Raw genomic sequence first — 27,128 nt, forward strand, 5'->3', positions numbered from 1 at the left:
GCTCAGTATCGGAATTTGAGGGCGGCAGAGGTACTGTTGGGGGGGTTTAGCGAGGGATTTGAGATACCGTGTGTTTTGCCATTAGCTAACGTTCAGGCTTCCAACGCTTCCTCGGTGTCCCAGCTTCGGGGGGAGGTTCGCCGGAAGTTGACGGAGGAGCTTGAGTTGGGACGGGTGGCGGGGCCTTTTCGCGACCGTCCGTTCCCGATTATGGTGCTGTCTCCCCTGGCGATCATACCAAAAAAGGAGCAAGGTAAATACCGTTTAATTCACAACTTGTCTAGACCGGTGGGTCGTTCGGTGAACGACGGTATACCGAGTGATCTCTGTTCCGTACGTTACGCGTCCTTTGACAGTGCCCTCGGTCTCGTTCGACGGTTGGGCCCTTTGGCTTGGTTGGCTAAGGTGGACATCAAATCGGCGTTTCGGCTATTGCCGGTTCATCCGACATCGTACCCTTTGTTAGGTTTCAAGTTCGAGGGTGCCTTCTATTTTGATAGATGCCTGCCGATGGGGTGCTCCATCTCATGTGCCTTTTTCGAAATGTTTAGTTCCTTTCTACACTGGGTCACAGTGCGTCGGGCAGGGAGGGACGCAGTAGTGCACTATTTGGATGACTTCCTGTTTGTAGGGGGAGCGGCTACCAATGACTGCTTGCTATTGAAGACTACATTCGAAACCATGGCAGCAGAATTCGGTGTCCCGTTGGCGGAGGATAAGTCGGAGGGTCCATCCACGTGTCTCACCTTTCTGGGGATCGAGATTGACACCGCAGCGATGGTTACTCGGCTTCCACAATGCAAAGTGCGGCAGTTATTGGAGTTGATATCGCTGGTGATGGGCGCTCGTAAGCCTACTCTGCGGATGGTACAGTCTCTCTTGGGGTCTCTGAATTTCGCTTGTCGGGTGCTACCTATGGGTCGCCCCTTTTCCCGTCGCTTGGCGGCGTCGACAGCTGGCGTTCGGGATCGCAGACACTTCGTGCGAATTTCGGCAGGTATACAGGCCGATTTGCGGATGTGGTCCATGTTTCTTGAGCGATTCAACGGTTCGCTTCCTATTCAACAGCCAGAGGTCACCAACGTAGAACTCGAATTGCAATCAGATGCGGCGGGGGGGGTCGGCTTCGGTCTTTACTTCCAGGGAGATTGGTGCGCGGCGGCTTGGCCGGAGGCCTGGCAGCAGGCGGGTATTACCCGCAACGTCACTCTCTTGGAGCTTTTTCCGCTACTGGTGGCTTGTGAGCTATGGCCGGACAGGTTGAAGAACAGGCGGGTAGTGTTCTGGTGCGACAATATGGGGGTCGTGGAGGTAGTAAACAGGCAGTCGGCAAAATGCTTAAGGGTAACTGCGCTAATGCGCGAGCTCGTCGTGCGCTGCTTGCGATTAAACCTTTGCATCCGGGCGCGGCACGTTCCAGGAGTGCAAAACAGACTCGCTGACGCTCTTTCTCGTTTTCGCTTCTTGCAGTTTCGACAGCTGGCGCCGGGAGCGCAGCCGCAAGGATTGCAGATGCCAGCGCATTTGTGGAGCCTGGTGGGGAGCGGATCTGGCACCTCGTGCGACTATCCGTGGCGCAGGCCACGTGGGCCCGGTACAACAGGGGATTCATAACGGTATCTGGTTTTCTTCAGTCTCGGGGATGGACCCCAGGACCCGTGTCTGAGAGGCAGCTGGCAGAGTTCTTGGCCACGTCACAGCTACAGGGCTGCTCTCGAAGCGCGACCACTGGTCATATGGCGGGCTTCGCATTCTTTTGCAGGGCCTTGGGGTGGTCTTGCCCTTCGTCAAGTTTCCTACCGCGGCGGATGTTGGCGGCATGGGGTAGGTTGGCTCCGCGAGTACCGGACTCTCGGTTGCCCATTACCCATGAGTTGCTGGTGGATCTCATCAACGCGCTGCATCAGGTGACGAGATCGGCTTTTGAGGCATGCTTGTTTCGGGCAGCTGCCGGTGCTGCCCCCGCTATTTCTAACGCGATCGCTGTTCGGGCTGCTGCACGGGACCGCCTGGGAGGCAAGGCCCTACCCCCGCTCGACGCACTCACCGGGGCTTGGTCTCCCTCGTCAAGCGAGTCCCCCGCTAGCAGGGACAGCTCTGCCAGGTCCTCTGTAGACGTGTGCTCCATCGTGTTCGTAGCTGACCGACCCGTGAAGATCTGTAAATCGCACGCGCACGAGGTGAGCAACACTGTCTCGGAGGACCAAAAGGTTTACTTCCTCCGAGCGTGCTCCCTTATACCCCTCCCTCCCACAACCCCCCGCGGCTGCGACGCTCTGAGGGGGCGGGGGGATCGATCCTGTGACCACGGACCGCCCCCCCCCCCCCCCCCGCTCGCTCGTTTCCTATCCTTCTCCCTCTCTTCTTGCTGGCCCGACGGGCGACTCAGCGGGCCGCCCAGCCCCGCGTTATGGGCGCCCGTCGAGACCAGCTCTCGGGCTTGCTTTTTATACTAGAATAAGTATCACTACTGGAGATTACTAGCTTATTAATACATTTGCAATCTCCTCATTTCATGAGCTGCTATTTGAGGATCTTTGTTGCTTTCTGTAGTGCTAACTCCTCAAGAAACATAAGCATCTGCTTCTTAAAGTGTTTCACGGCATCTTAATTTAAGACAGTAAAAATTCAGATCCAGAATCAAATAACTAAAGGTAAGGAGACTAAACAGTTTCTGTTTCTTTTTAAATCAGAAGTGGCAGAATGGGAAGGGGACACATTCTTCAGTGTGTAGGGAAGGAAAGGTGGCTTTTTAACCCCAAAAGTGTATCCTAAATGTAAAGCAGCCAGAGGACTTATTTCTCATATCATCCTGCCCAACTTGTCAGGATTTATTGTTTATGTTAACAGTAGGAGATCTACAATCTTGATTCTAGACTTACATGCGTATTACAATAAATGAAAAGAAATCCAGCTCTTTTGATCCAGTTGCTTTCTGCGGGCATCTATGACCTTATTTCTCAATTGGTACAGCAGCAAAAATTCTATCTCATGTAAATTAACTGTTAAAATGTGAGGTTTATGAGACTATTTGGTACACACACACAATTTTGATGCCAAACCTCTGGCAGAGGAAATTAAAAGGGTTAATAAATTAATGGCACAAAAAAATTCAAGAGCTTTCAGACAGTCTGTGATTAAGAGCACTGTTAGTTGAGAGTCAGCACACGGGGACAGCATCACAATGAGATATAAATGAAACTTTTTTTTGGTGTATTCTGAGCTGAGTTTTAAATGAATCTCTTGACACTGCATCTTCTGACAGGGCCCCCCTCTCTCACCTAGCAGACTGACCTTTTTTCTTTGACTCTTTCATCAGCATTCCTACATCTCTGGCCACATCTCCAGTCTTCGGGGATGAACTATCTATACCTGCTTCCTTTTTTTCCCACTTACTCACTCCTCACCTTGCGCTGCGTTTACCCAGGCTTGCAGTTTTAAGAATATTTTCCTATAGCCCATTTCTCTCTCTAATGTTTCCACTCTTACATCATATATCTACTGTATCTCCACGGGAAGCGTCTGTTTTTCTGCGCCTACGGTTCCATCTGTCCCGAACTGGGAGGGTGTAAACATACTCAACAAATGTGAAACTTTTCAGTTCGGCACCGACCCATTCACCCTCCATCCCTTTGAGTTTGAGAACAGGCGGGTTAGACCAGGACTTTCCACAGAAGTCTCAAGAGGCGGGTCCTACAAATTCATCTCCACTTGTGCACCACCCCACATTCTCCTAGGACAAGCAGGATGAGTCAGCCACATATGGGTTGATGTCCCAACAGCTCCCAAGAGGCGGGTCGTACAAAGTGCAACACCCCACATTTTTCTCCTCCCATTAGTCATCTGATCGGGCTAAAGCGATGGTGGGACCCAAAGAAAATCTCCAGGGTCTTGCCGCCTTCGGTGATGGCAAACGTGTAGATCTCGTTCAGTTCGGTGACCTGTGGGAGGAGTAGAGAGAAGTTGTGTCGGCTATTGCTCCAGGCTGCCGGGACAGCGCTGCGGCTTGCCGAGAGGAGCTGTCCACCCCATCCTGGTGCTGAATGCGCGGATGGCGCCCGCCCCCAGCCTCCCTCGCGCTCTCCAGCTTCCTATTTCTTCCCTGCACCTTTAAGAAGCACATTGCTCCGTAGTGGGATGGAGTGTTAAAGCTACAGAGGAAGTTACGCAGCCGGGATCAGGCCGTGAGATAAAAGCTCCGATTGTGATTGAAAGTGATGGCAGAAAGGCTTAAGCCTTAGTCTCAACTTAAAGAGGCACCAACTAGAAGGAGCTCGAGAATTCGCAAAACATCCTGTCCTCTGCCCTTGAGCGCCACAGAAGGATCCCGTCGTCCTGACTGAGACCAGATGAAACAGCGACAAAGCCAGAGAGACGCCGTATTAGCATTGTTTTCGTAAAGAGAAAAAAAAAGTATAAACTTGCTTCAGAGCAAGATTGTGTGGCAGGTTTGTGCGACTGGGGGGGGGGGGACATTTTGGGGGAGTCCTTCCACTCGCGGATCACACTCCCCGGGAGAGCTCCCTGCAACCCAATCGTTAAAAGGAACCGAAAAATCTCCCTGCCCTTCGGAGACGTGCTCTGGCCTTCCGAAGAACCTGCAGGGAGTAAGCCGCCGACAGAAGCTGGGCTACGGTAAGAAGTCAGACTCAGCCATGGGGTGGGGGAAGGAGCGCCAGGACTGCACTGCAATGGGAGCGTGCAAATCACAGAAGACTTTAGAGAGGTCTAATCTGACAAGCGAAATTCCGCTAGTCCCACAATTCCCAGGGTCCTATTCGCTATAAAAGTTTTCCTACCTTCACAAATTGATACTTACTGCTTATAGCTTATATTTCTGAAACAGCGCGTTAAAAGGCATGATTGCATTTTCAGATTCCTCCCTGAAACCTCCTCTCCATCAGAAAGCATCTTTTTGTTTCTATTCTGAGATGGAAGTAAAGTTGAAAGAGAATTTGGCCCTTTGCTGTCCTAGTTTATCAACTCAGAAAATGAACTTTTCTCTTTCTTCTTGGACCATGCTTCCATCATACATACTCCTTTATTTCCAGGCTCACTCAGAACTGCTATTTTTGCTGTGTGTAGTACTGGGGGAGGGGGGAGGGATTAATTCTTTTCTTTTCTTTATAGATGTGAACATGAAATTTGATGCAAAATGTATCGATTTAATTATATGAGTTTTTGCATATAGGCAATCGTAATTATTTAAGTAGCATGTTCTTAAATTAATAACAGAATAAAAATAATGCATATGGTCTTATTATGAAAATATATTCAACATCTGTTACTGCAGTTTGCATCCAAAATGAGGACAGGCAGAACTATAAAAGCATCATAAGCATCTCTTTCTAATTTAATGCCGTGTCTTCCACTCAACCCTTTGGAGAGAAAGGAACACGCTTATTGTTTTTCAGGGTTTTATTCTACTAATTTGCTTCACTGATGGGTGTGAGAGGTTGGTTACATTCACTTTTCAAAGCCTAGTTTGCAAACAACAAAACCTGCTCATTTTTTTCCATTCTGTTTGCAAAGTTGTGAGGGATGGGATGTTATGTTGTTGGTTTATCTATTTTGCAAAGCAGAATATTCTTAATATTCACTAAGCTGTGGGTGTTTTATTTCCATGGAACTTTTTCAGTCCTGAAAGCAGGAAGAGAGGCGTCATCATCCTGGTTCTTAAATTCCTGCTCTCGCTGCTTTCTCACACTTGTCTTCTGGTGCAAAAAATAAAAGTCTACAAGAAAATAACCCTCATATCAACACAAATGCATTAAGGATGACAGCTAAATGTGCCTGATTTTTACTAAATTCATGTTGGGAATATGTTCTTCAGCACTGAAGCATTATTTCTGCGTTTCCCTACCAGACTGCTACCAAAGTTTCTTCTGAGGTGAAAGAAACATATCAGATAATGAAGACAGGGAGGCAGATAGAAAACCACTACCTTTACTAGTAGTCAATATTTTCATTTTGAAGAGAGCCTCACTGCTTGGAAGCTGCCATTTAATTGAATATCTCGCCAGCAACTTAATTTTTGCAGAGAAATCAGGAGCAGCGCACTATAAGTCACCATGTAAGCTTTTTATTTCACGAGGATTTAAAAAGCATTAATTCAATAAAAAGAGCACGATCCAAGTCCAGATACCCAGACAAAATCTAATTTTCTCTTTTCAATAGTTAGACTATCAATCCCCAGTGATCGCAAAGCACTCCGAACAGAAAGACCATGTATTCCATTTTTCCCGTGCACTACAGTTTCTTAATAATATCAAGAGAATATTTTTTTTTCCTCTAGTTAAAAAGCACCAAGGCATCCCCAACTATTTTTTGTAACTGCGCCTTGTCGCAATATTGACTACAAAATTTCAGCAACAGAGAGTTTACTTTGTTGGATAAAACTTGATAGATTACAATAAAATACGTGAGGATATTTTACTTTAGAGTAGATATATCTAAAAGACTGGTGTGTGTAAAGACTAGATCCCTAGACAGAAGTAGAGATGCTGAATGCTAAAGCGAAAGAATTAAGAACAGAAAAAAAATGGTATACCTGTACAAGCTGGTTCATTGGGAAAGAAGAACATAGAATATTTTAATAATCACTGGCCTTTATTAAGTACAGCACAATATGGTTCAAACTTACTGAAAAAAGAGACAATATCCCAGTGCCTAATAGAGATGCGTTCCTTTCCATTCTTTCTCCTGCATGGGTTAACTGAACTAAAGCAGAGTTTTACTAGAAGATATGACAGGTGTGTTTTTCTGTGCCCTGGAAAATATCCTCTAGCCTTTGATGTTTGTCAAACGGTTGGAGGTGACCAATTTTCTTTATTAATTGGGACATTGCTGCTTGAAGGACAGCTCTGACATCATCAATGCTTACATTTCAGAGCTTTTCCAATGTTTGCCCCCCCATTTTTTTTTTTTTTTTTAAAAGAGCATTTTACATGCGCACCATAAAAATAGAAAGTACATGATTGTTTCTGTGGGAGTCTTATAGTAGGGCCAATAAGCTAAGCACGTTCCCTGTTAAACAGCTTCTGATGTATGAAGGATGGATTTGTGCTTGGAGTCCATTCGTCTCCATCAAAGACCTCTGACCAGAGAAGGAGAGGAACTTGTTAACACAGATGTTTGAATACCACAACTTGGATCGATGCAAGCACTACCCAGGCCATTTCAATTAGTAACCCGGGATTAATGATGCAGCTGGGCATGCTTCATGCAAAAATTAATATACATATATATATATATATCTATATATCAGTGCATTCACTTTCTCCTTCACAGAAACCGATAATATAGACTGTGAAGGAGAAAGTGGAATATATATATGCGCTCCTAGAAGGATTTTGTGAGAAAACTAAAGGTTAAAACCTCTGCTCTTATTCCCTCAGAGATGTCTGTGCCCAAAATCTGGCAGAAATCTGTCATTTGCTCACTTCAGTGACACTTTTGCCCTTATGTGGTAATTTTATTGGATTTTTTTTCACAGACGAGAGAGAAAGAGCAAGATAATAAAATCCCGTTTTTAATGTACAAAATGAAGAGCCATAAGCGTTCATCACTCTTACTGTATCTGATATGTGAGTTCAGAACTTTAAACTGGTTGTTATTACAGGGTATTGTTGCCATAAATCCTGGACGTGGCTCTAGGGATCCCTAGTCTTTGTCAACCAGGCCTCTTTATTTGGCTAGCTGTCCCTTTGCTTGCCTGTCTTTCTGTGGCCTACTGACTCCAGTTCTCTGCTATCTGCTGCAACGTTGCCACTTTTAAAAATCAGGCGTCAACCCTCCTTACATTAGCTAGAAAGACGAGTATTGACAAAATGATTTTGCACATGGAAATAAAACCATTTGGTAAAAAAAAAAAAAAAAAGTCTAATTCACCTATGCTGATTTTCAGACTAGAGATCTGAACTTCAAAATGTGTTTGCTCAGCTAATGTATTCTTTACTTGGTTGCAGGGGTGTAGTTAAGAACGTCCCATCTTCCAGTATCATGAAAGCAGCACTAGGGTGGTGGCCCTGGGAGGAGAGGGACAAGGACCAGGAATTCTCTCTCTCTCTGTGAACTAAAACGCTCCTGGGCTGAGTATTTGGATTGCTCTGAAGACTTAGCAGAAAAGCAGCCTCTTTAAAACTCTTCCGTCACGTAGAGAGAATCTCCACAGACGGAGCAGATCTTAAGCGCAAACTTTCTTTACGTTGTACATCAGACCCATTTTGCTCAGTGTCCGAAGACCTGTTGGGTGAAACAAACCCCGGTTCAAGCAATGGATTTAAAGAAAAATATTTTGATCCTGTAACGAAGTGCCCGCACTCTGACCTAGCCTCCGTCACTGCTTTCTTGTCTGGGTTGGAAGGACAGACGTCTTCAACTGGTAGCTGATGTTCTTCCATGAGGAGCTTCCATGGTGATCCCATCAGCAGCCCTTGATCCCCCCACTCGCTACCTTTCTCGGGACTTTAGGCTCGCGCTCTTCCCGGGGGCGGCTCCTTCCTCCCAGTCACCATGCTGGCCTGGCTTGCTCTGTTTTTGTACAGCCTCCCCATGGCCATGGGACACTATGACATTTGTAAATCCTGGGTGACCTCCGATGAAGGCCCATCCTGGGAATTTTATGCTTGCCAACCGAAGCCCATGAAAATGAAGGACTATGTGATGGTGAAAATGGAGCCCCCTGGGATTACTTGTGGAGAGCCCCCAGAACGCTTCTGCACCCACGTAAGTACTGCAGCTTGCTTTATGGTATGCTTTTCATGAATGCTGGCCCATTTCCAGAGGCTAGGGACCCCCCCAAGTAAGCCTTCCTAAAGCACAGGAGGATCAGGGAGGACAGATCCAAAGATAATTCCTGAGTGAGTGCGGACTCTGACATTGACTGAGTGATCTGGCAAATCAATTGCTTCCAGCTACCCCAGGGTACCCAGCTGTAGTTTATTTTAAATATATATAGTTCTGCTCTTTGGGAACTTTCAGGGAACTTTCATTGGTGACTGTATATTTCCTATTTTGATAGAAGTACCTATAGCTTTATAGTAATGATAATACTCCTAATAATATTCTTCAGTAAGGCTTTTTTCTGTCATAGTTATACCTATTGTCAAACTACTTAGAAAGGCTAACAGGAGCATCCGTGTATAACTTTAAATCATACGGACCAAGCCCTCATTCTATTTCAGAGCTATCCTTACCTGCCCCTGAGTCAAAAATCTGGTGCAATGCTGCTATTGGGTTGTGTCATGTAGGGCTGAGAACTAGGTGACTTCAGCTTTGAGAGACTTGCGCTAATCCCTTCAATTCCACCAAAGAGAGAATCCTTTTAGAAGCAATAAAGAATACATTTGGAAGGCAGAGATAGGAAGAAGGCAAGGAATCCAAATGGGCTAATTATGCATACATTATGACAGCAAGGAACCTCACTCCTAAGCCAGGGTAGGTAGAGTATGATCTCAAGTCTATCAAATTTACTGCTAAGCTTGGCACAGAGCTTCCTTCTGGAGCTCATGAAGTGGAATAGGCAGGGCAGGACTAAGACATAGGCAGACTAGGCACATGCTTACAGTTCAGATGTGTGGGAGAAGCACTCTCAGGTGTGTAAGTCAGTGGCTCCTAAGGCAGATTTTTTTTGCCCTGGCAAGTCAGCTGCTGGCAAAAAGTGTGGGGTGGGGGTTGGGATGATCACAACCACTACTGTCCCCTGCGCATTGTCCTCCAGTTGGCAGGCAGAATCAGCAAACAGTCCTTGTTACCCACTTTTCTCTTCTCTGCAGTTAGAACTATCTGAGGTGCCATTTCTGAGAGTTTTAGGGAACATGCTTACAACGTTGCGTGCCTAGAGCCAACCGAAGGATTGATCTCTATGTGCCCTAGTAACACATAGAGGTAACATCAAGATGTGCTGGAAGCTGCTTTTAACCCTTTAATTGACAGATGGAGACACGTCCGCTTTACGTAACTTGATGTTGAACGAGAGCAACAGTGCAAAGTAACAGGCATTTGAGATGCAGATCTCCCATACGAGCCATGGAAGACACTCAAATAAAGGGTTAATCGAGCCAGCATAATGAGAAATATTTCTGTACCTTTCTGCCACATTGCTGAGTCTCTTACTGCATTTCTTGATAAAGAAAGTTGTGTGGATAACTGTGGTTACTAAAATCATAACTGGGGTCACTGACACTGTGATGATCCTGGTAGTCCAGAATAGGACTTGACCAATAGCAAAGGTACAAATGTTCTGGAAAGTTTGCTTCAGGGGGGTGAGGTTGAAAATCAGCTTGAACGCACCCAAATTCTGGCATCTGTTTCCTATATTTTCTCTTCTAGAAATCTCTGAAATGTTTGATGCCTGAAGTTCATTCAGTTTATTTAATTCTCCAGTTAAAATTCTGCATGTTTCTGGAGTGTCTCCAGGGAAAATTTGAAAGCACTTGTAGAGCATCCATGGATGCCAGAACTTTTTTCTCACTTAATTTTTATAAACATGTTACACAAATACAACCATATGCTTATAATTGTATGTCTCTTATACATCAAAACCTCTCTGTATTACCCCTCAGGGGCAATAATATTGTTCAGGTTAGTATGAGTGTGAGTTTGTACATGTTACTAAATACATCCGTGTTGTGTTGTGCATGATATTATTCTATGAGATTTGATAATGGCTTTTTGGGTGGTTCAGTGATGTTAAGAAATATTCCTTCCCCCCCCCACCTCTTTTTATAAAACCATAGCGCAGTTTTTAGCGCCGGCCATGGCGGTAACAGCTCCAACGCTCATAGAATTCCTATGAGCATCAGAGCTGTTACCACTGCAGCCGGCGCTAAAAACTATGCTACAGTTTTGTAAAGTGGAGGGGGGGGATTATGATTTTTTTTTTTTTTAATTCAATTTACTATACCATTCTCGCAGGGGTGTCAAAGTCCCTCCTCGAGGGCTGTAATCCAGTCGGGTTTTCAGGATTTCCCCAATGAATATGCATTGAAAGCAGTGCATGCACATAGATCTCATGCATATTCATTGGGGAAATCCTGAAAACCCGACTGGATTCCGGCCCTCGAGGACCGACTTTGACACCTGTGTCCTAGGGGCTTCAGAACGTTTTACATGCTATCTGCAGCATGAATTTATTCAGGTACTCAAGCATTTTTCCATGTCTGTCCTGGCGGGCTCACAATCTTTCTAATGTACCTGGGGCAATGGGAGGATTAAGTGACTGGCCCATGGTCACAAGGAGTAGCGTGGGTTTGAACCGGTGCTGACTTGCTGAGGCTGTAGCTTTAACCCTTTCAGGACCATAAGGATCGTAGGCCAATTTTTTGTGGTTTTGACGACATTTTTATGGTAAAAAGGGCTTGCAGATGCCAAAAAATTGATTTTTTTTTGTGAAATATCATTATTTTTTTTTAAAAAAATCAAACTTCTGGCTTATGGACAGTGTGGCAAGTGAATCTTCTCGTCAATCTGGCAACGACGCTAATGAATGAATGTCGGAACCAGTTTGTTTACATAAAGGCATTAACATATGGAATCCGTACATATCAAATTTAGAACTGTAGACTATCCCAATCAAAATTTATAGGATTTTAAAGTTATGGGACAAATATGTCCCTTGGTCCTGAAAGGGTTAACCATCCGTTCCTATGAAGAATGATCACAACATCAAAACCCACAACTATCACAGACACAGAAATATGCTCACACTCATATTCCGGTTTTGGCAGGGTCCATTCTTCCATTGGCCATTGCCTAGATTGCAATAATTTTGGGCATTGCATCAAAGGTTATACTGTGCAATAGAGAATGAGGCAGGGACAAATTTGCCCTCTTAGGAACTCAATTTCCCCACCCCATCCCTGTGAGTTTTGTCCCTGTCCCCACCCATTCCCGTAAGCTCTGCCTTAACCGCACAAGCCTCAAACACTTATGATTTTAAAGTGTTTGAGGCTTTTGCAGATGAGGTTGGAGCTTGCAGGAATGGGGCAGAGACAGGAAAAGAACTTGTGGGGATGGGTCGGGGAAAAATTTGTCCCTGGGTCATTCTCTACTGTGCATGATGACACGGGTGCCATTTCAATTACTCTTGCCTGCAATATTGGGCAGTAGGGAGCAGCTTTGTGCGTTTTGTTCGAGCTCCCCCCTCCAATGTACTGGGGACAGGAGGAGAAAATGGGCTAAAATGGGCAATACAGGACAAGGGAAAGGAAAAGCTACTCTGTTCTCTATTCCAGACACTTTCTTTCTGTTATTTTCCCCTTCCTGCCAAACAGACAGGGCTGGTTTCAGTTGTGAGCAAGGAGGGAATAGTCCCCTTCTGAAATCACTGAAGAAGAGTCTTCTTTCCCCACGACAGCTGCCTCTGTTCCAAAGTCTGTTGCCTATGTTACTTGTACCTAAATCTATTCCGAAATCAGGAGGCTAGGCGAGACAAACCTAATCCAGTCCCTCTTTTGTTTCAGCAGGGAAAAGATGAGGAGGGCATGAGGTTGAAGTAGGCAAGAATTCAAGTTTTGTTTCTATCATCTATTTATAAGTTCAGGTCATTTATTATGTAGTTGATTGGAGGTTTTCTGTGTTCTGTGTGGGTGATTTCCTCGAGGTATCCTGCTATATTTGTAGTTTCTCTGTAGGGCAGCTTGTTCTGTATTACTAATAATACATTGAAGTGTTGATTTTAGTGAGGAGCGGCTCCTACTCAGATAAGTGCAGGTCACCAGGGCCAGCCACAGATTTTGAGCAGCACTGGCTCCGACTGACTGGTGTTATCTGGACAGTGGTGGGCCAGTCAAGGGACAGAGGTAAGAAGGAGCCAGGATTTACCCAGTTAGCAGCGACAGTCAATCCACTAACCAGGCAATTATTCAGATACAGTTAGGACAGCACAAAGGCTGTTGTAACTTTCTCCAGGGAGTTATCCAGGGGACCAGTCTGAATATTGCCAATACTCCAATAAATGCCAACAGCTCCTTTATACTCAGAGATTCAGTATCGTTGTCCACCTACAGCCTGGCACTGAGTATCTGGACATTAAATACTCCACATTTTGGGTATGAGTAATTTGGTGGTCTTTGGCTTGGTGGTTGTTGGGGTGGGGGGAGGGGCAATTTGGGCTTCGGTGTATCTTTTCCTCGGGGGAGGGGGGGATTTTGTGGTTCTGGGAATTTTGCAAAGTTTTGCTAATGTGTTCCTTGCTTGGGATATGTAGAGGGGGGGAGTGGGGGTTGTGGAGTTTACCTGGGGTGCTTTGTAATCCTATCTCATCATTGTTTATCTGGTGTCAGGTCAAAAGCGTGCCGGGACAAAGGCGCGCCCAGACAATTGAGCGCAGTGCGGAGGCGCGCACCACTCAAAATTAATGTTTTTAGGGCTCCGACGGGGGGGAGGGCGTGGGAAGAGACATCGTGCCGCATTGTGGGGGCGTTGTGGGGGGTTGTAACCCCCCCATTTTACTGAAAACTTCACTTTTTCCCTGTTTTTAGGGAAAAAGTTAAGTTTACAGTAAAATGTGGAGGGTTACAACCCCCCAAACCCTCCATAACGCCGGCACGATGTCTATTAAGTAAAGTTGGGGGTTCCCCAACAAAACCCCCCGTTGGAGCCCCTAAAAACAGTAATTTTGAGCGGCGCGCGTCTCCGCGCTGCGCTCAATTGTCTGGGCGCGCCTTTGTCTTTCGCACCGTTGTCTATGAACCATTTATCTTCTGTATTGTTTTGGTCTGGCTTGTTTCCTATTGGCATTGAGATATGTTCTGTATGAGGTCTTTGTTGGCCTCTGACTATGTTGCTGTTTCAATATGTTTTTTCAAAATTTAATAAAAATCTATTTCGAAAAAACAAAAAATACTCCACATTTACCAGCCCAGACTCAATATTGGAACTGGAAGTCGTAAAATAGATAGCAGCACTGTTACGAGGGGGCCGCTGAAAAGTTCTCAGCCCAACCGACAAAGTCGGGGCAGTCTCCATCGAGGGCTGCACACTTAGTCCAGCGATTTTCCACTTTTTTTCACTGTCGGAAAAATACAGAACGAAAAAGTGGAAAATCGCTGGACTAAGTGTGCAGCCCTCGATGGAGACTGCCCCGACTTTGTTGGTTGGGCTGAGAACTTTTCAGTGTTCCCTTGTAGATTCGGGCACAAGACCCTTCCCCAAAGAGTTTACAATATAAGTGGGTCATTGAGGCAATAGGAGAGAAAATGGATTAGGCAAGGTCACAAGGGGAGGAAAGGGATTGGAATCTGTGTTTTCAGCCCATTGTTCTAACTACTAGATCGGTGGTTCCCAACCCTGTCCTGGAGGACCACCAGCCAGTCAGGTTTTCAGGCTAGCCTTAATGAATATGCATGGAACAGATTTGCATACCTGTCACTCCATTCTCATGCATATTCATTAAGGCTATCCTGAAAACCTGACTGGCTGGTGGTCCTCCAGGACAGGGTTGGGTATGTATAAAACAGGAGTTCACATGGATGTAAAATAAAAGTTATTTATTTAAACCAATGTGTGAAACAAATGATATAACAGCCCAGGAAATCGGCCAAACCAAAAATGCTCAGATATATCCCTAAATCTGCACAGTGAATAATATGGGGGGAAACATCCTCATTAAGTCCTGCCTAGCCGATTCAGAGATTACCGTCAACCCATGAGGTACAGGTTTTTTTTAAATTTATAAAATTTATATATTTATTTTGGTTTTTGTAATCTGCCTCCTAAATCTATAGATGATACTGTAACCTGATTTCTGAAACATATTGTATTATACCTGTATTTATACGAGGACATACATTGTATATTTAAAAGTAGGAAGTAATTACAAACTCGGGGGGGGGGAGGGGGGTGTCATTTGCTAATGGTTAATGCATGCTATCTGCAGCAGAACCCAAAGACATAAAGGAGGCCTTGCGGCTGAGAGCATACGCCAGTCATTATTTCCCCACTGTCTCTCAAATGGAAAATATAAGCATACATTCCTTATGAATTGTGAACACTTTTGGCTGGTGTTGGGGTGGGCAGTTTGCAGAAAGCCCCTCACTCAAAGCATTATTGTCCCCATAGGATTGTAGGATTGTTCTGGGAGGGGTCTTTAAGGATCATCACAATTACTGAGTTTAATGATCAAAATCTCGAGGGCAGAGGAGTGGCTTTGAACCTGAATGCAAAGTCTGAGGTTAGAAAGGGAGTGGACAAGGGGCAAGGCTAAAGATTCACTAGGGTGGTTTTAACACTCTTACACTGAACCTGATTCTCAGATAGAACCAGAAATATCAGTGTCACACACATTACCGTATTTTCACGCATATAACGCGCGCGTTATACGCGTTTTTACCTACCGCGCATACCCCTCGCGCGTTATATGCGTGAGCGCGGTATACAAAAGTTTTAAAACATAGTTCCCACCCCGCCCGACGCCCGATTCACCCCCCCAGCAGGACCGCTCGCACCCCCACCCCGAACGACCGCTCGCACGCGCTCCCACCCGCACCCGCATCCACGATCGGAGCAAGAGGAAGCCCAAGCCCTCTTGCCCGGCCGACTCCCCGACGTCCGATACATCCCCCCCCCCGGCAGGACCACTCGCACCCCCACCCCGAAGGACCGCCGACTTCCCGACAATATCGGGCCAGAAGGGAGCCCAAACCCTCCTGGCCACGGCGACCCCCTAACCCCACCCCGCACTACATTACGGGCAGGAGGGATCCCAGGCCCTCCTGCCCTCGACGCAAACCCCCCTCCCTCCAACGACCGCCCCCCCCCCAAGAACCTCCGACCGCCCCCCCCAGCCGACCCGCGACCCCCCTGGCGACCCCCACGACCCCCCCACCCCCCTTCCCCGTACCTTTGGTAGTTGGGCCAGAAGGGAGCCCAAACCCTCCTGGCCACGGCGACCCCCTAACCCCACCCCGCACTACATTACGGGCAGGAGGGATCCCAGGCCCTCCTGCCCTCGACGCAAACCCCCCCCCCCCCCAACGACCCCCCCCCCCCCCAAGAACCTCCGACCGCCCCCCAGCCGACCCGCGATCCCCCTGGCGCCCCCCACGACCCCCCCACCCCCCTTCCCCGTACCTTTGGTAGTTGGCCGGACAGACGGGAGCCAAACCCGCCTGTCCGGCAGGCAGCCAACGAAGGAATGAGGCCGGATTGGCCCATCCATCCTAAAGCTCCGCCTACTGGTGGGGCCTAAGGCGCGTGGGCCAATCAGAATAGGCCCTGGAGCCTTAGGTCCCACCTGGGGGCGCGGCCTGAGGCACATGGGCCCAACCCGACCATGTGCCTCAGGCCGCGCCCCCAGGTGGGACCTAAGGCTCCAGGGCCTATTCTGATTGGCCCACGCGCCTTAGGCCCCACCAGTAGGCGGAGCTTTAGGATGGATGGGCCAATCCGGCCTCATTCCTTCGTTGGCTGCCTGCCGGACAGGCGGGTTTGGCTCCCGTCTGTCCGGCCAACTACCAAAGGTACGGGGAAGGGGGGTGGGGGGGTCGTGGGGGTCGCCAGGGGGGTCGCGGGTCGGCTGGGGGGGCGGTCGGAGGTTCTTGGGGGGGGGCGGTCGTTGGGGGGGAGGGGGGTTTGCGTCGAGGGCAGGAGGGCCTGGGATCCCTCCTGCCCGTAATGTAGTGCGGGGTGGGGTTAGGGGGTCGCCGTGGCCAGGAGGGTTTGGGCTCCCTTCTGGCCCAACTACCAAAGGTACGGGGAAGGGGGGTGGGGGGGTCGTGGGGGTCGCCAGGGGGGTCGCGGGTCGGCTGGGGGGCGGTCGGAGGTTCTTGGGGGGGGGGCGGTCGTTGGGGGGAGGGGGGTTTGCGTCGAGGGCAGGAGGGCCTGGGATCCCTCCTGCCCGTAATGTAGTGCGGGGTGGGGTTAGGGGGTCGCTGTGGCCAGGAGGATTTGGGCTCCCTCCTGGCCCGATAATGTTGGGGAGTCGGCGGTTCTTCGGGGGGGAGGGATGTATCGGACGTCGGGGGGGGGCATCAGGCTTTCAGGATGGGGACAGACCTTCAAGGGGGGACAGTGCACGGAAGTCAGGGGGGGTGAACGGAGAGTCGGGACAGCGCACGGAAAGTCAGGGCGGGCGAAAGGAGCGTCGGGCAGCATGCGTGGTATACCCGTGAGCGCGGTATACCAAAGTTTTTGTACATATTATCGTGATTTCTGCGCGCTATACCCGTGTGCGCGTTTTATACGGGTGCGCGTTATTTGCGTGAAAATACGGTAGATAGCCACACCTTCTCTTATCCCCTCCTTCCACCCTCTACACATGATATATTCACTCAGTCACACATAAACGCAAAGGAATTTAATCGCTCACACTTACACACATCCATTTACATATTTTGGGGTGATGTTATAAGGTGTTGTAGCTGATAAAACAGTGTTTTACATGCAGAAATCCCATGTTATTACATGTTCCAGGGATGCTAAGAGTCTGTATACAGTTGTGTGCTCATCAGTCAGCCCAAGTTGGGTGAAGGTGTTCCCGGGGTGGAGCTGGACTGGGTTTCTACATATGCATGTGTGCAGTAGCATCTAAATAAGCTGGCAAAATTGTGCATACATGAGCAGGTGTGCACGTGCCTATTTTCCTTTAAGATTGCACTCCTGTTGCATAAGTCAGAGGGGCCTTTTGGAATGCTAATTCTATAAACTTATGCTTATTAGTATTTATAGACCGTATTTCGCTTTAACATCAGCACGGTTTACAAAATGTTAAGAGAGAAAGGAATGCCGTTTCCATAAAAAAACAGAAAAAAAAAAATAACCTCCCTCTCCCCCGCAAGTCTAGTAGTTACTGCGAGATCATCATCCACCCTAAACTATGATAACGAAGGAAAAGCAAGACCAAAAAGATTAAGGGGTCCTTTTACTAAGGCGCGCTAGCCGATTTGGCATTATATTCTATGGATGCGTTAGCATTTAGCGCACGCTAAATCGGCTAGCGTGCCTTAATAAAAGAGGGGGGTAAGCCTTCAATAAAGCCCTACATCTGGAATAAGAAAGCTCACAACATATTTCAGTCGGAAGAGAGTTCCATAGGGTGGGAACTGAAGCAAAAATAGCAGAATTACGAGTTTGATGCTAACCTAACCAAATGGACTGAAGGTAAGGTCAATTGATGAGCAGCTGAAAAAACGTAAACTATGCGTTGGCCTATACGGAAATAAAAGTTTCGCCAGATGATCAGGTTGACCTCAATGGAACACTTTAAATGCTAATGTTAAGGCCTTGTGCGCCCAAATTTCTGACTAGCGGGCAACTTTGCATGTGCAACTTATAGAATAAGGTCATTTGTGCACATAACTTATCGGCTATAATTAGTGATAATTGTCAATCACACACAAAATTGCCCTTAGTCGCTATTCTGTTCCAAGTACACAACGCCAAAAGGGGTGTGGACCTGGGAGGGTAAAGGGCGGGTCAGGTGTGGGTTTTCGCACCTAACTGGCTACAGTTGGCACAAGCATTTACACCACCCAGTGCTCGCAACTAAAATTAGGTGTATAAATGCGAACTACTGCTAGTAATCCGTAACCACATTTGCACAGGTGATCTATAGAGACTGTTCTCCTTTGCTCCCCACCAAAGGGCCTGCTTCCCTGTGCTGTGTTCCCGAAGATCTGGAATGTGAGACAAACCTCAGCAAATCAAGCCCTAGGACACCACAGACAGATGCACATTTCTTTATTGGTTCTTTTACTTCCGCAGCATGAAAAGGAACTCAGCCCAGAGTCACCTTCTGATTGAACATCCTTATTGTTAAACTCATCAGCTGTAACTTTAATATAGGGTCTGCAAGCCTCAGTATGGCTGTTCAGTTCTTAAGTCACAAAGCTCTCTCTGTTTAAGGGTTCACGGGTCAAAAGCAACAGCAGAGGGAGGGTAAAGAGCTTTCCTAGCTTAGTTCATGATTCGAGAGGCTTTTATGAGAAGCAGTAAGAGCCCTGAGATTTCTGCTAGGGGGATCCAGGACAAAGTGACATCCAAACGTGATGATAATTGGGCAGGATGGTTTATTTGTATAATGCTACCAGGAGTACACAAGGCCTGTGCACTGCTGCTGGGCCTGTGACCCACACAGCAACAGTGATGTGACTGTTTGCTGGCTGGCCTGTGTCTTACAGTACTTCAGAGATGCACCTGTGTGCTGCTACTGTGCCTGTGACCCCATTACTGCAGTGATCTGCCTATATACTGGTGGATCTGTGTCTTGCAAGAATGCAGGGATGCACCTGTGTGCTGCTAGTGTGCCTGTGACCACATTACTGCAGGAATGTGCCTGTGATCCACACAACTGCAGTGATCTGTCAGGATTCTGGTGAGCCTGTGTCTTACAGGGCTACAAGGATGCACATGTCTGCTAGTGGGCCTGTGATGCACATGACTGCAGGAATGCGTCTGTACACTGCTGTTAATTTCCTGGAGAAATGTAATTGGAAGATTCAAACTTTCCTGGTGAAAAAAAATTGTAGATATGCCAATGTTCTTAAGTGTACAAAGAGAGTCCCGGAGCTCTCCTACTGTTCATGTCTGCTCAGCCCGGTGTAAAGCAGAAAGGAAGCATTGGCTGGATGCTCGCTGCCCGCACAATGTAAATCATGCAGTAGCCCAGCCCTGCACACAGTCTGGCAGCTGGTTTTCATATGTTTTGAAACACAGATTTCTAGGAAGTATCCTTTGTCATCAGATTCCATTGGTTTATACTGACTTTTTTTTATTTTTTTTTGAAAGCTGAAATCAAGCAGAGCCTGTGGTACTGCAGCAGAAGGGAAGAGGAACAGACTGCATTCTCCACCTAGCATTAGATTATATTTTTCAGAACTGGATATTAGTCCATTTTTTCCTATGAAGAAAATAAAATGAAGAGTAGAGTCGGACACAGAACTCCCCCTTATCTACCTGATGACCTGGGCCTCCAAACACAGTGTAAACCAAATATTCCAAGTGTGCAAATATGAAAACAGAAATTATAGTGCGAGCTTACGCTATAAAAGAGACATTCTGATGTTTGCACCCTCTGATTGTTAGGAAGTAAACAGTTTAGATCCAGGTTAAGCAATGGGCTGATTAGAGCTGAACGGGACAAGAAATGATGTTAGCAGTGGAATTATGCCAGTGCAGTTAAGTAAACTATGGCAGAGCTGAGCATAGAACCCAGCGGGAGGAAACCCTAGAGGATGGTGTATCCTGCTGTGCAGAGAAAATGTCTCTAGTGCATTATCACTTTTGCAAGGAAATTCATCGCTGGGGAGGGAAGAGGGATTGGAGAATGGGGAGTTTCAAGGTCTGTTTCAGCTCTCTGACAATTCCCTCATTTCTCTGCCCCCCCCCCTTTAACTTCCAGTCAAATTATCCAAGCATTTTTTTTACGTAATAAAATATTAATGGTAGTGCTGCTAGGACCTGCTCATGCAGGCAGCAAGCTGAAGCTTTTGCCTCTCTGTAAGCATTTTCTGCATCCTGAATCGATAATGCACTTACTGCTCAGCAGCACATCCTTCAAAGGTGCCTTATTCCCTTCCAGCTTGAATGGCTCCAGAATAAGACATTGCAGGTACTCCTGTGACAGGGTGTTGTCGGGGGTGGTGATGGCATACAGTTCAGTGCTCTGTCTTAACTAGAGAATGACACGGGGAGTTCTTTTTCTATCCCTGCCCCATTCCTGCAAGCTCCGTCCTCATCTGCACAAGCCTCAGACACTTTAAAATCATAAGTAGAAACATTCTAGAGCTCAGATTGTGATGTCATAATGCGTCATTCCACCAATGCCTAAGCTCCGTCCTCATCTGCACAAGCCTCAGACACTTTAAAATCATAAGTAGCAACATTCTAGAGCTCAGATTGTGATGTCATAATGCCTCATTCCACCAATGCCTAAGCTCCGTCCTCATCTGCACAAGCCTCAGACACTTTAAAATCATAAGTAGCAACATTCTAGAGCTCAGATTGTGATGTCATAATGCCTCATTCCACCAATGCCTAAGCTCCGTCCTCATCTGCACAAGCCTCAGACACTTTAAAATCATAAGTGTTTGAGGCTTGTAGGTTAAGGCAGAGCTTACAGGAATGAGGTAAGAATGGGGACAGCGACAAAACTCATGGGACGGGACGGAGAAATTGAGTTCCTGCAGGGACGGGGCCAAATTTGTCCCCGTGTCAATCTCTAGTTTGAACCCTGTTATAGACCACAGATTAACTCAGCGACACTGGCAGATCCACTGCTGGCTTGCATACGGGAGACTCAGGTTTAAGTGGCACTCCAGGATTTCTGCACCTTGGGCTGACTGGCAGGCAGGAGTGGCAAGACGGAGGGCTCTCGTGCACTTACAGTGTGATGGAATACTTGTATATCTCCAGACTTAAGAGGTGTTGTCTTGCAACAGTGGGCCTCTGAGCTAAGGTCTTTATAATAGGATTTGAATATCTTTCTTTGCTGAAGTGGGCAAATATCTTTCTGCCAATATTTTTTTCAATGTTCTAAATTTGGGTGAATTGATCAGAAACTCTAAGTAGGAAGGGGAGGGTCTGCTACATGTTATGCTTTGGGAGGTTATAACTTCAATGTGGGCAAAACTGGAAAGCATTCACATTCTTGAGAGTCAGCAAAACAAGACCCCAAATTTTAAGAGAAAGCCACTAATTATGGAAGCGGATTTGGGGGCTTTTACGCTTATATTTTGGCAGGAAAATCTTCCCACACACTGCTCAATTGAAGCCCTTTCTGTATTGTAAATGAGGGTTGCGATAAGGGGTTACGGTGTCCGACTCATGGAGCCACATGGGCTACAGTTAATCTCCAACCAATAGATTAGAGCAATTGGTTTTATGGAGCTTCATGTTAGCTGTTCTCTCTCTTGAGTATGAAAGAAGAAACAACAGATGGCAGAGGGGAGTTGTCTTTTTTTCTTCAGATGTCTGAATCATCTTTGCCTGCAGGAAAAATACCAAATGTCATCTCGTTTTATCCTATCTCCAAATCACAGTCTCTTTTGAATACAGCCTTGACAGAGAGGTGCAGGGCAGAGAGTTAAAGGGGGTCATTAGCAAAACAGTGCCAGCTGGCAAAGGGATTAGGGCTTCCCAGAGAAGGGGAGCTGACCTGGGAGACTTGAGTAAAGTGGGGATTATCTGCCTAGGAAGAGAATTATACTACTAAGTAAGAGACTGACTATAATGGTAATAAATACCAGTGGGGAGAGAGCAAATGACTCCTAAAAAATGCTCAGAAAAGTGAAACTCTGAAGAGGAGGTGAATACCTCCCCTTGGGACAAGAGTTTACCGTCCAATCATTGCATATGCTTTGTAGAACATCACTTTCTGACCACTGGTAAAAATTTTGATTTGTTTAAATAAATTTTGCAAGTCGACAAAAATTGTTCAAAGTTGTTATACAAGAGAATTAAACATACTGGGTCCATTAACCCATCCCTGCATCAGTAGTTATGTCTCGACAGAGGCAAAGCAAAGGCCAAACTCAGAAATCAACACAACTTGAGATGAACATAAAGAAGTCTTGAGTTTTGAGGGGGTAAAGGCAAAGCTGGGGGTCCAGCTGGGCTCTGTGTGGTATTGCCACAGGAAAGGAAATAGGCAGAAACTAGAGGGGCCTTTGGTCCTTAGTCCCATCGCATATTCTCTTTACTTTCCTATGCTTTTCCCTGCTAAGGAGGTACACAGATACCACATGCGCAGGTTTCTATAAATATGAGCACATTTACATGCAGAGATTGTGCGCTATTCTGAGATACACAAACAGCTAAAATTAAATGAGCCAATTAGTACCAATAATTGGGTGATCACAATCAATTATTGCTGTTAATTGGCACCAATTTGGATTTGCACATGATGAAGATACACGAGCAAATCGTGTAGTGTGCATCTCAAAATGAGGTGAGGTCATGGTGGGTCGGGTCACTCGCTAAAGATGCAAACAGTGGGCGCCCCTCCCCTTTTCTCTGGCCTCCCCGCTCCCCCTGCCACGCACATGACCCCCTTACCTTCCCCCTCTTTAACTTTCCGGGCACGAGCAGCATCGCCAACTTGCTGCCCGCATTGGCGTTGGCTCTCCGTTGGGGGGTCACTTCCTAGGCGCGGCTGGTGAAGAACTGGGGGGGGAGGAAGTGAAGGCGCACTTGTGGAGGGGGAGGAATGGGAAAGAATGGGGGGGCAGAAAAGAGGATGGGTGCTGATGCCCCCACCAAGATGGCTCCCAGGATGGACTGTCCTACCCCCTCCTTACTACGCCACTGCAAACAGTATTACAGAATACTGGGAATGCGTGCCTAACTTGTGCACTAGGATTTACACTTGGTTTCAGTTGATATAAATCCTCATGCCCAAAATTGAGTATGGATCTGGCGCTATGCACTGTTCTATAAAGGGCACCCATCCCAGATTCTTTGGGTTGCCAAATTTTAAGTGCCATTTACTGAACCTAGTCCCATATGCACATATCACTAGGGCTTGGAATCAGGGCAGTGCAGGTGATACCATGGGCATTGGAATGGCGGAGACCACGGGGGCCATGGCCTCCCCAAAGATTAGCGGTTGCCGGTCAAATCCCGCCCACTTATCCCCCTCCTCGAACTGCACTTTTAAATCTTTGGCCAGCTGACATGCAGCATCACCGAGCAGGCCTGCTCCAGAACCCTTCATTCTACTTATGGGGGCAGGCCTGCTCATGGATGCTGCACAGTGGCTGCCCGAAGTTTTAAAAAGTACAGCGCTGGGAGGAGGGGGGGGGGATGGGAGCTGATGAGAGGTGCTGCAGGGTTCTGCTCCCCCCCAACAAAATGGCATTCCGCTGCCTATGGGTGATACTTTCACAAGAGGAAACTTAATCCACTTGAGCCGTTAAACCATCCTATTAGTGTTGCATCATTGATGACCTCAGCTGGTGTTCCAACTTTGGCTTCTCACACTCAACCCAGACTGCTGTGCCAACCATGGTAAGCCTTGCAGAGCAAACAAGTATTGGTCCCTCCATGCTCCCCCTGCTAAGGTATGGGGGACATTCAGACTTAAAGGGTGTCCAGTCTCAAATTCTGAAAGGAATATTCAGAAAATCTCTCCCAATCATTAGGCAAGATCAGGAGGAGGCTTAGGGCAACAGTTGCAGTGAAAGCAAACTGACAACCAAAGAAACTCGAAGAACCATCTCATATTTTAACCTATTTTTATATAGGATCATTGTGTGACCTTAATTGTTGAGTTTAATTAAGAAAATCATGTGGGGGCTGTGGGTTTGCCCACCACCCTTGCACTGGTAATGGATCTCAAGGTACAACATAGTTGACATTTTTTCCCCCCTTCCTTGATTCTAGAGAATTTGAATTTGCTTTACATGGGAGCGTGAAAAGGATCTAATTCAATAACAGAAAGAGTGAAGGACTAGCTATGAGGAGCAGAGGGTGGAGTGTTCTCTGCTGGAACCTTCTCTGCTGGGAGTAATTGTCTTGGGTTCCTCTGTTTCAGATGGCAGGTTTTCTTTGGAAATTCAGCCAGATGATAACTGATCGTACTGTGTAAGCATTCAATTTATTGAAGCATAAAGAAATATTAAAATACTACTGTACCCCACTGTCAGATTACCTGTCCAATAGACTTGCATTACAGGATCACAAATCCTTTAAGGCCGTTTTAAAAGGTTTTTTGATGCTTAATTGCCAAATGGATTTTCTACTGTCGGCCATTAAGGTTTGCAGAGAGCAGACATGGCATCAAACTACTAGTCAGGACAGCTTTGGTGCATAGTGCGGAGCTTCGAGAGTGCCGCTTCCGGACCTTGATGAGAGCGTATGCCTCCCAGAGCCGGGCCTATCATATGGGTTGTGTCGATACCCCCTACTGTCTCACCTGTCATGTGGAGGTGAACTCTTACTATCATGGTCTTTGGGGTTGTGAAAGTATTCAGAGGGGTCTGCTTTGGGGGGGGGTTGGGGGTCAGGGGTTCTTTGTAACCTGAGAGGACATCAGAGTCCAGTCCTCTTGGGAGGTGGGGAGCCCTGTTTTCCTTTGTTGGGGGGGACTATTACCAATACTTTTGTCTGCTGTTTGTATTTGTTATGGCTTGTTGTTTAATAAAAACAGATTGCACTTAAAACTACTAGTCAGGAGTTTGAAATATTTGAAATGTTCTGTGCAGCCAAATTTGGAAATGTTGTCACGTCTTTGAGGTCAAGGGAAATAAGCAAGCCCTCAGACCTTAAATCAAAAATAAAGGAGGATTTTTTTTTTTTTTTTCCAATTTAAATGGCTCCGTTTTTTTATTTGGAGGGGGAGAGAGTTTTACTGTTGGTTTGTTTTTTAGTCAGCTTTACATTCTGTTGTGGGTGGCCTTAGACTGGTCTATAAATCTACTAATAACTAAAGAAAAAAATATGAAACAATAACTGAAGGTCCATAGAAGTACTGGACAGGAGCTCAGCTCTCCTCTAACATTATTTGACCTTAGAGGGGGGAGCCTCAATTTACTGCTGAAATTTGATAACTAAACTATTACATAGTCTAATTCCCCTTTCTGTTTGGAAGAAGTTGGGAAACTCGGGACAACAGGAACATGTTGCTAGGCAAGCCATTCACTCAAGTGGTGTCTGCATTGGCATCTGAGGTGGATGAAAGGAGCTCTGTAAATCCAGATCACTGTTACTGTTCTTATATACCTTATCCCAGTGTTTCTCAACTCGGTCCTGGAGTACCCCCTTTCCAGTCAGGTTTTCAAGATATCCACTGTGAATAAGCATGAAAGACATTTGCACATAATGGAGGCAGTGTATGCAAATCAGGTTTATGCAAATTCAATGTGGATATCCTGAAAACCTGACTGGCAAGAGGGTACTCCAGGACTGAGTCGAGAAACACTGCCCTATCCTGTCTCCTTTCTCATTTCAGCGCTAAAGTGATCACATTTCTAGTCACTGATGAATAGTAATCACTCCTAATGTAGTTATCCCTTCTCTATCCATTTATTTACTCACCATAAAAGGAAAACTTGTCTTCTCTATACCATCAGGTTTCTGACCTAGGTTCTTTTCTGCACAAAGGGGATAGACAAGACCTAAATGGCAATTGCACAAAAATCTCAAAAGTAATCTTATTCTGGGGATGAGCTCTGCAAGGTCTGAGCCCCGTCCCTGACTCGGTTGGGTATCTGCGGTCACTGCTCTGGGTTCACAATTCCTAGGACTCAAGAGCTGCTGCATTCAGGGCCAGGTGTCCATTTCTGCTGACAGTAATGGAATTGGGTCACATTTCATAGTACTGAAGAACGACCTTGCATTTAGGCAACATGGTGCGGAGAGAATGGAAGGAGAGGAAAGGAGATGGAGAAATCAATAAAGCCACAGAAAGCGAGCCCAGGCAGATACATTAAGAGGAGCCGGATTTAGAAGCACCTCTAAACAAGGGGCCTGTTTCCGCTTTGTGAATAATTCAGCTGCGAGGCAGATTTTCTTACCTTTAAGCAGGAAATAATGGGCGTCAGAAGAATTTCTTTTTGCTTTTTCTGGCTGAGAAAAGGGGAGAGAAGATTTAAATTAATTGCAGTCTGTTATCAGTGCAGGTAGGCAGGGGTTAAGAAATAAACTTGAAATGATACATACAAGAGGCCTATTAATTAGCAGATGTGCTACCTGGATGAAGCTGTTCTGCAATTTCCATGTACTGCATAATGAAAAGAAATGATAAAGCTCAGAATGTATTCTGTCCTCATCTTTCCCTAAGCTAGGTACATAGTTAGCCCATGGAATTGTGAAGCGTGGAAAACTAGTAGGTTCCCCAACACATTTAGGAGATGGTGATTATTATGATTGTAGCTTATTTGAATTTGCTGTGCCACTTTTTTTTTTTTTTTTAAGAACATGACATAAGAATTGCCATCTCCGGATCAGACCCTGGGTCCATCAAGTCCGGTGATCCGCACACGCGGAGGCCCCGCCAGGTGTACCCTGGCATAGTTTTAGTCCCCATATCACTGTATGCTTCTCAAGGGAGATGTGCATCTAATTTACCCTTACCTGTAAAATTCTATGCCACTCTTAAGGAGATGTGCATCTAGTTTACCCTTAAATCCTAGAACGGTGGATTCTGCAATTACTTCCTCTGGGAGAGCATTCCAGGTGTCCACCACTCG

The 27,128-nt window shown here is 46.5% G+C and overlaps 1 protein-coding gene across 2 annotated transcripts in view; it reads left to right on the plus strand.

The window, feature by feature from the left end:
• Positions 1 to 4,469: 4,469 nt before the first annotated feature.
• The window catches only part of NTNG2 (netrin G2), a 111,970-nt gene continuing 89,311 nt past the window's right edge, over positions 4,470 to 27,128 (plus strand). For both annotated transcript variants that reach the window (XM_033959903.1, XM_033959904.1), the window contains exons 1-2: positions 4,470 to 4,635; positions 7,968 to 8,727. In XM_033959903.1, the coding sequence (XP_033815794.1) occupies positions 8,515 to 8,727 (213 nt within the window). In that variant the 5' untranslated portion in view covers positions 4,470 to 4,635; positions 7,968 to 8,514. The remainder of the gene's footprint in view (positions 4,636 to 7,967; positions 8,728 to 27,128) is intronic.

Source organism: Geotrypetes seraphini, chromosome 10 (genome assembly GCF_902459505.1).
Source record: "Geotrypetes seraphini chromosome 10, aGeoSer1.1, whole genome shotgun sequence".
Classification (NCBI taxonomy): domain Eukaryota; kingdom Metazoa; phylum Chordata; class Amphibia; order Gymnophiona; family Dermophiidae; genus Geotrypetes; species Geotrypetes seraphini.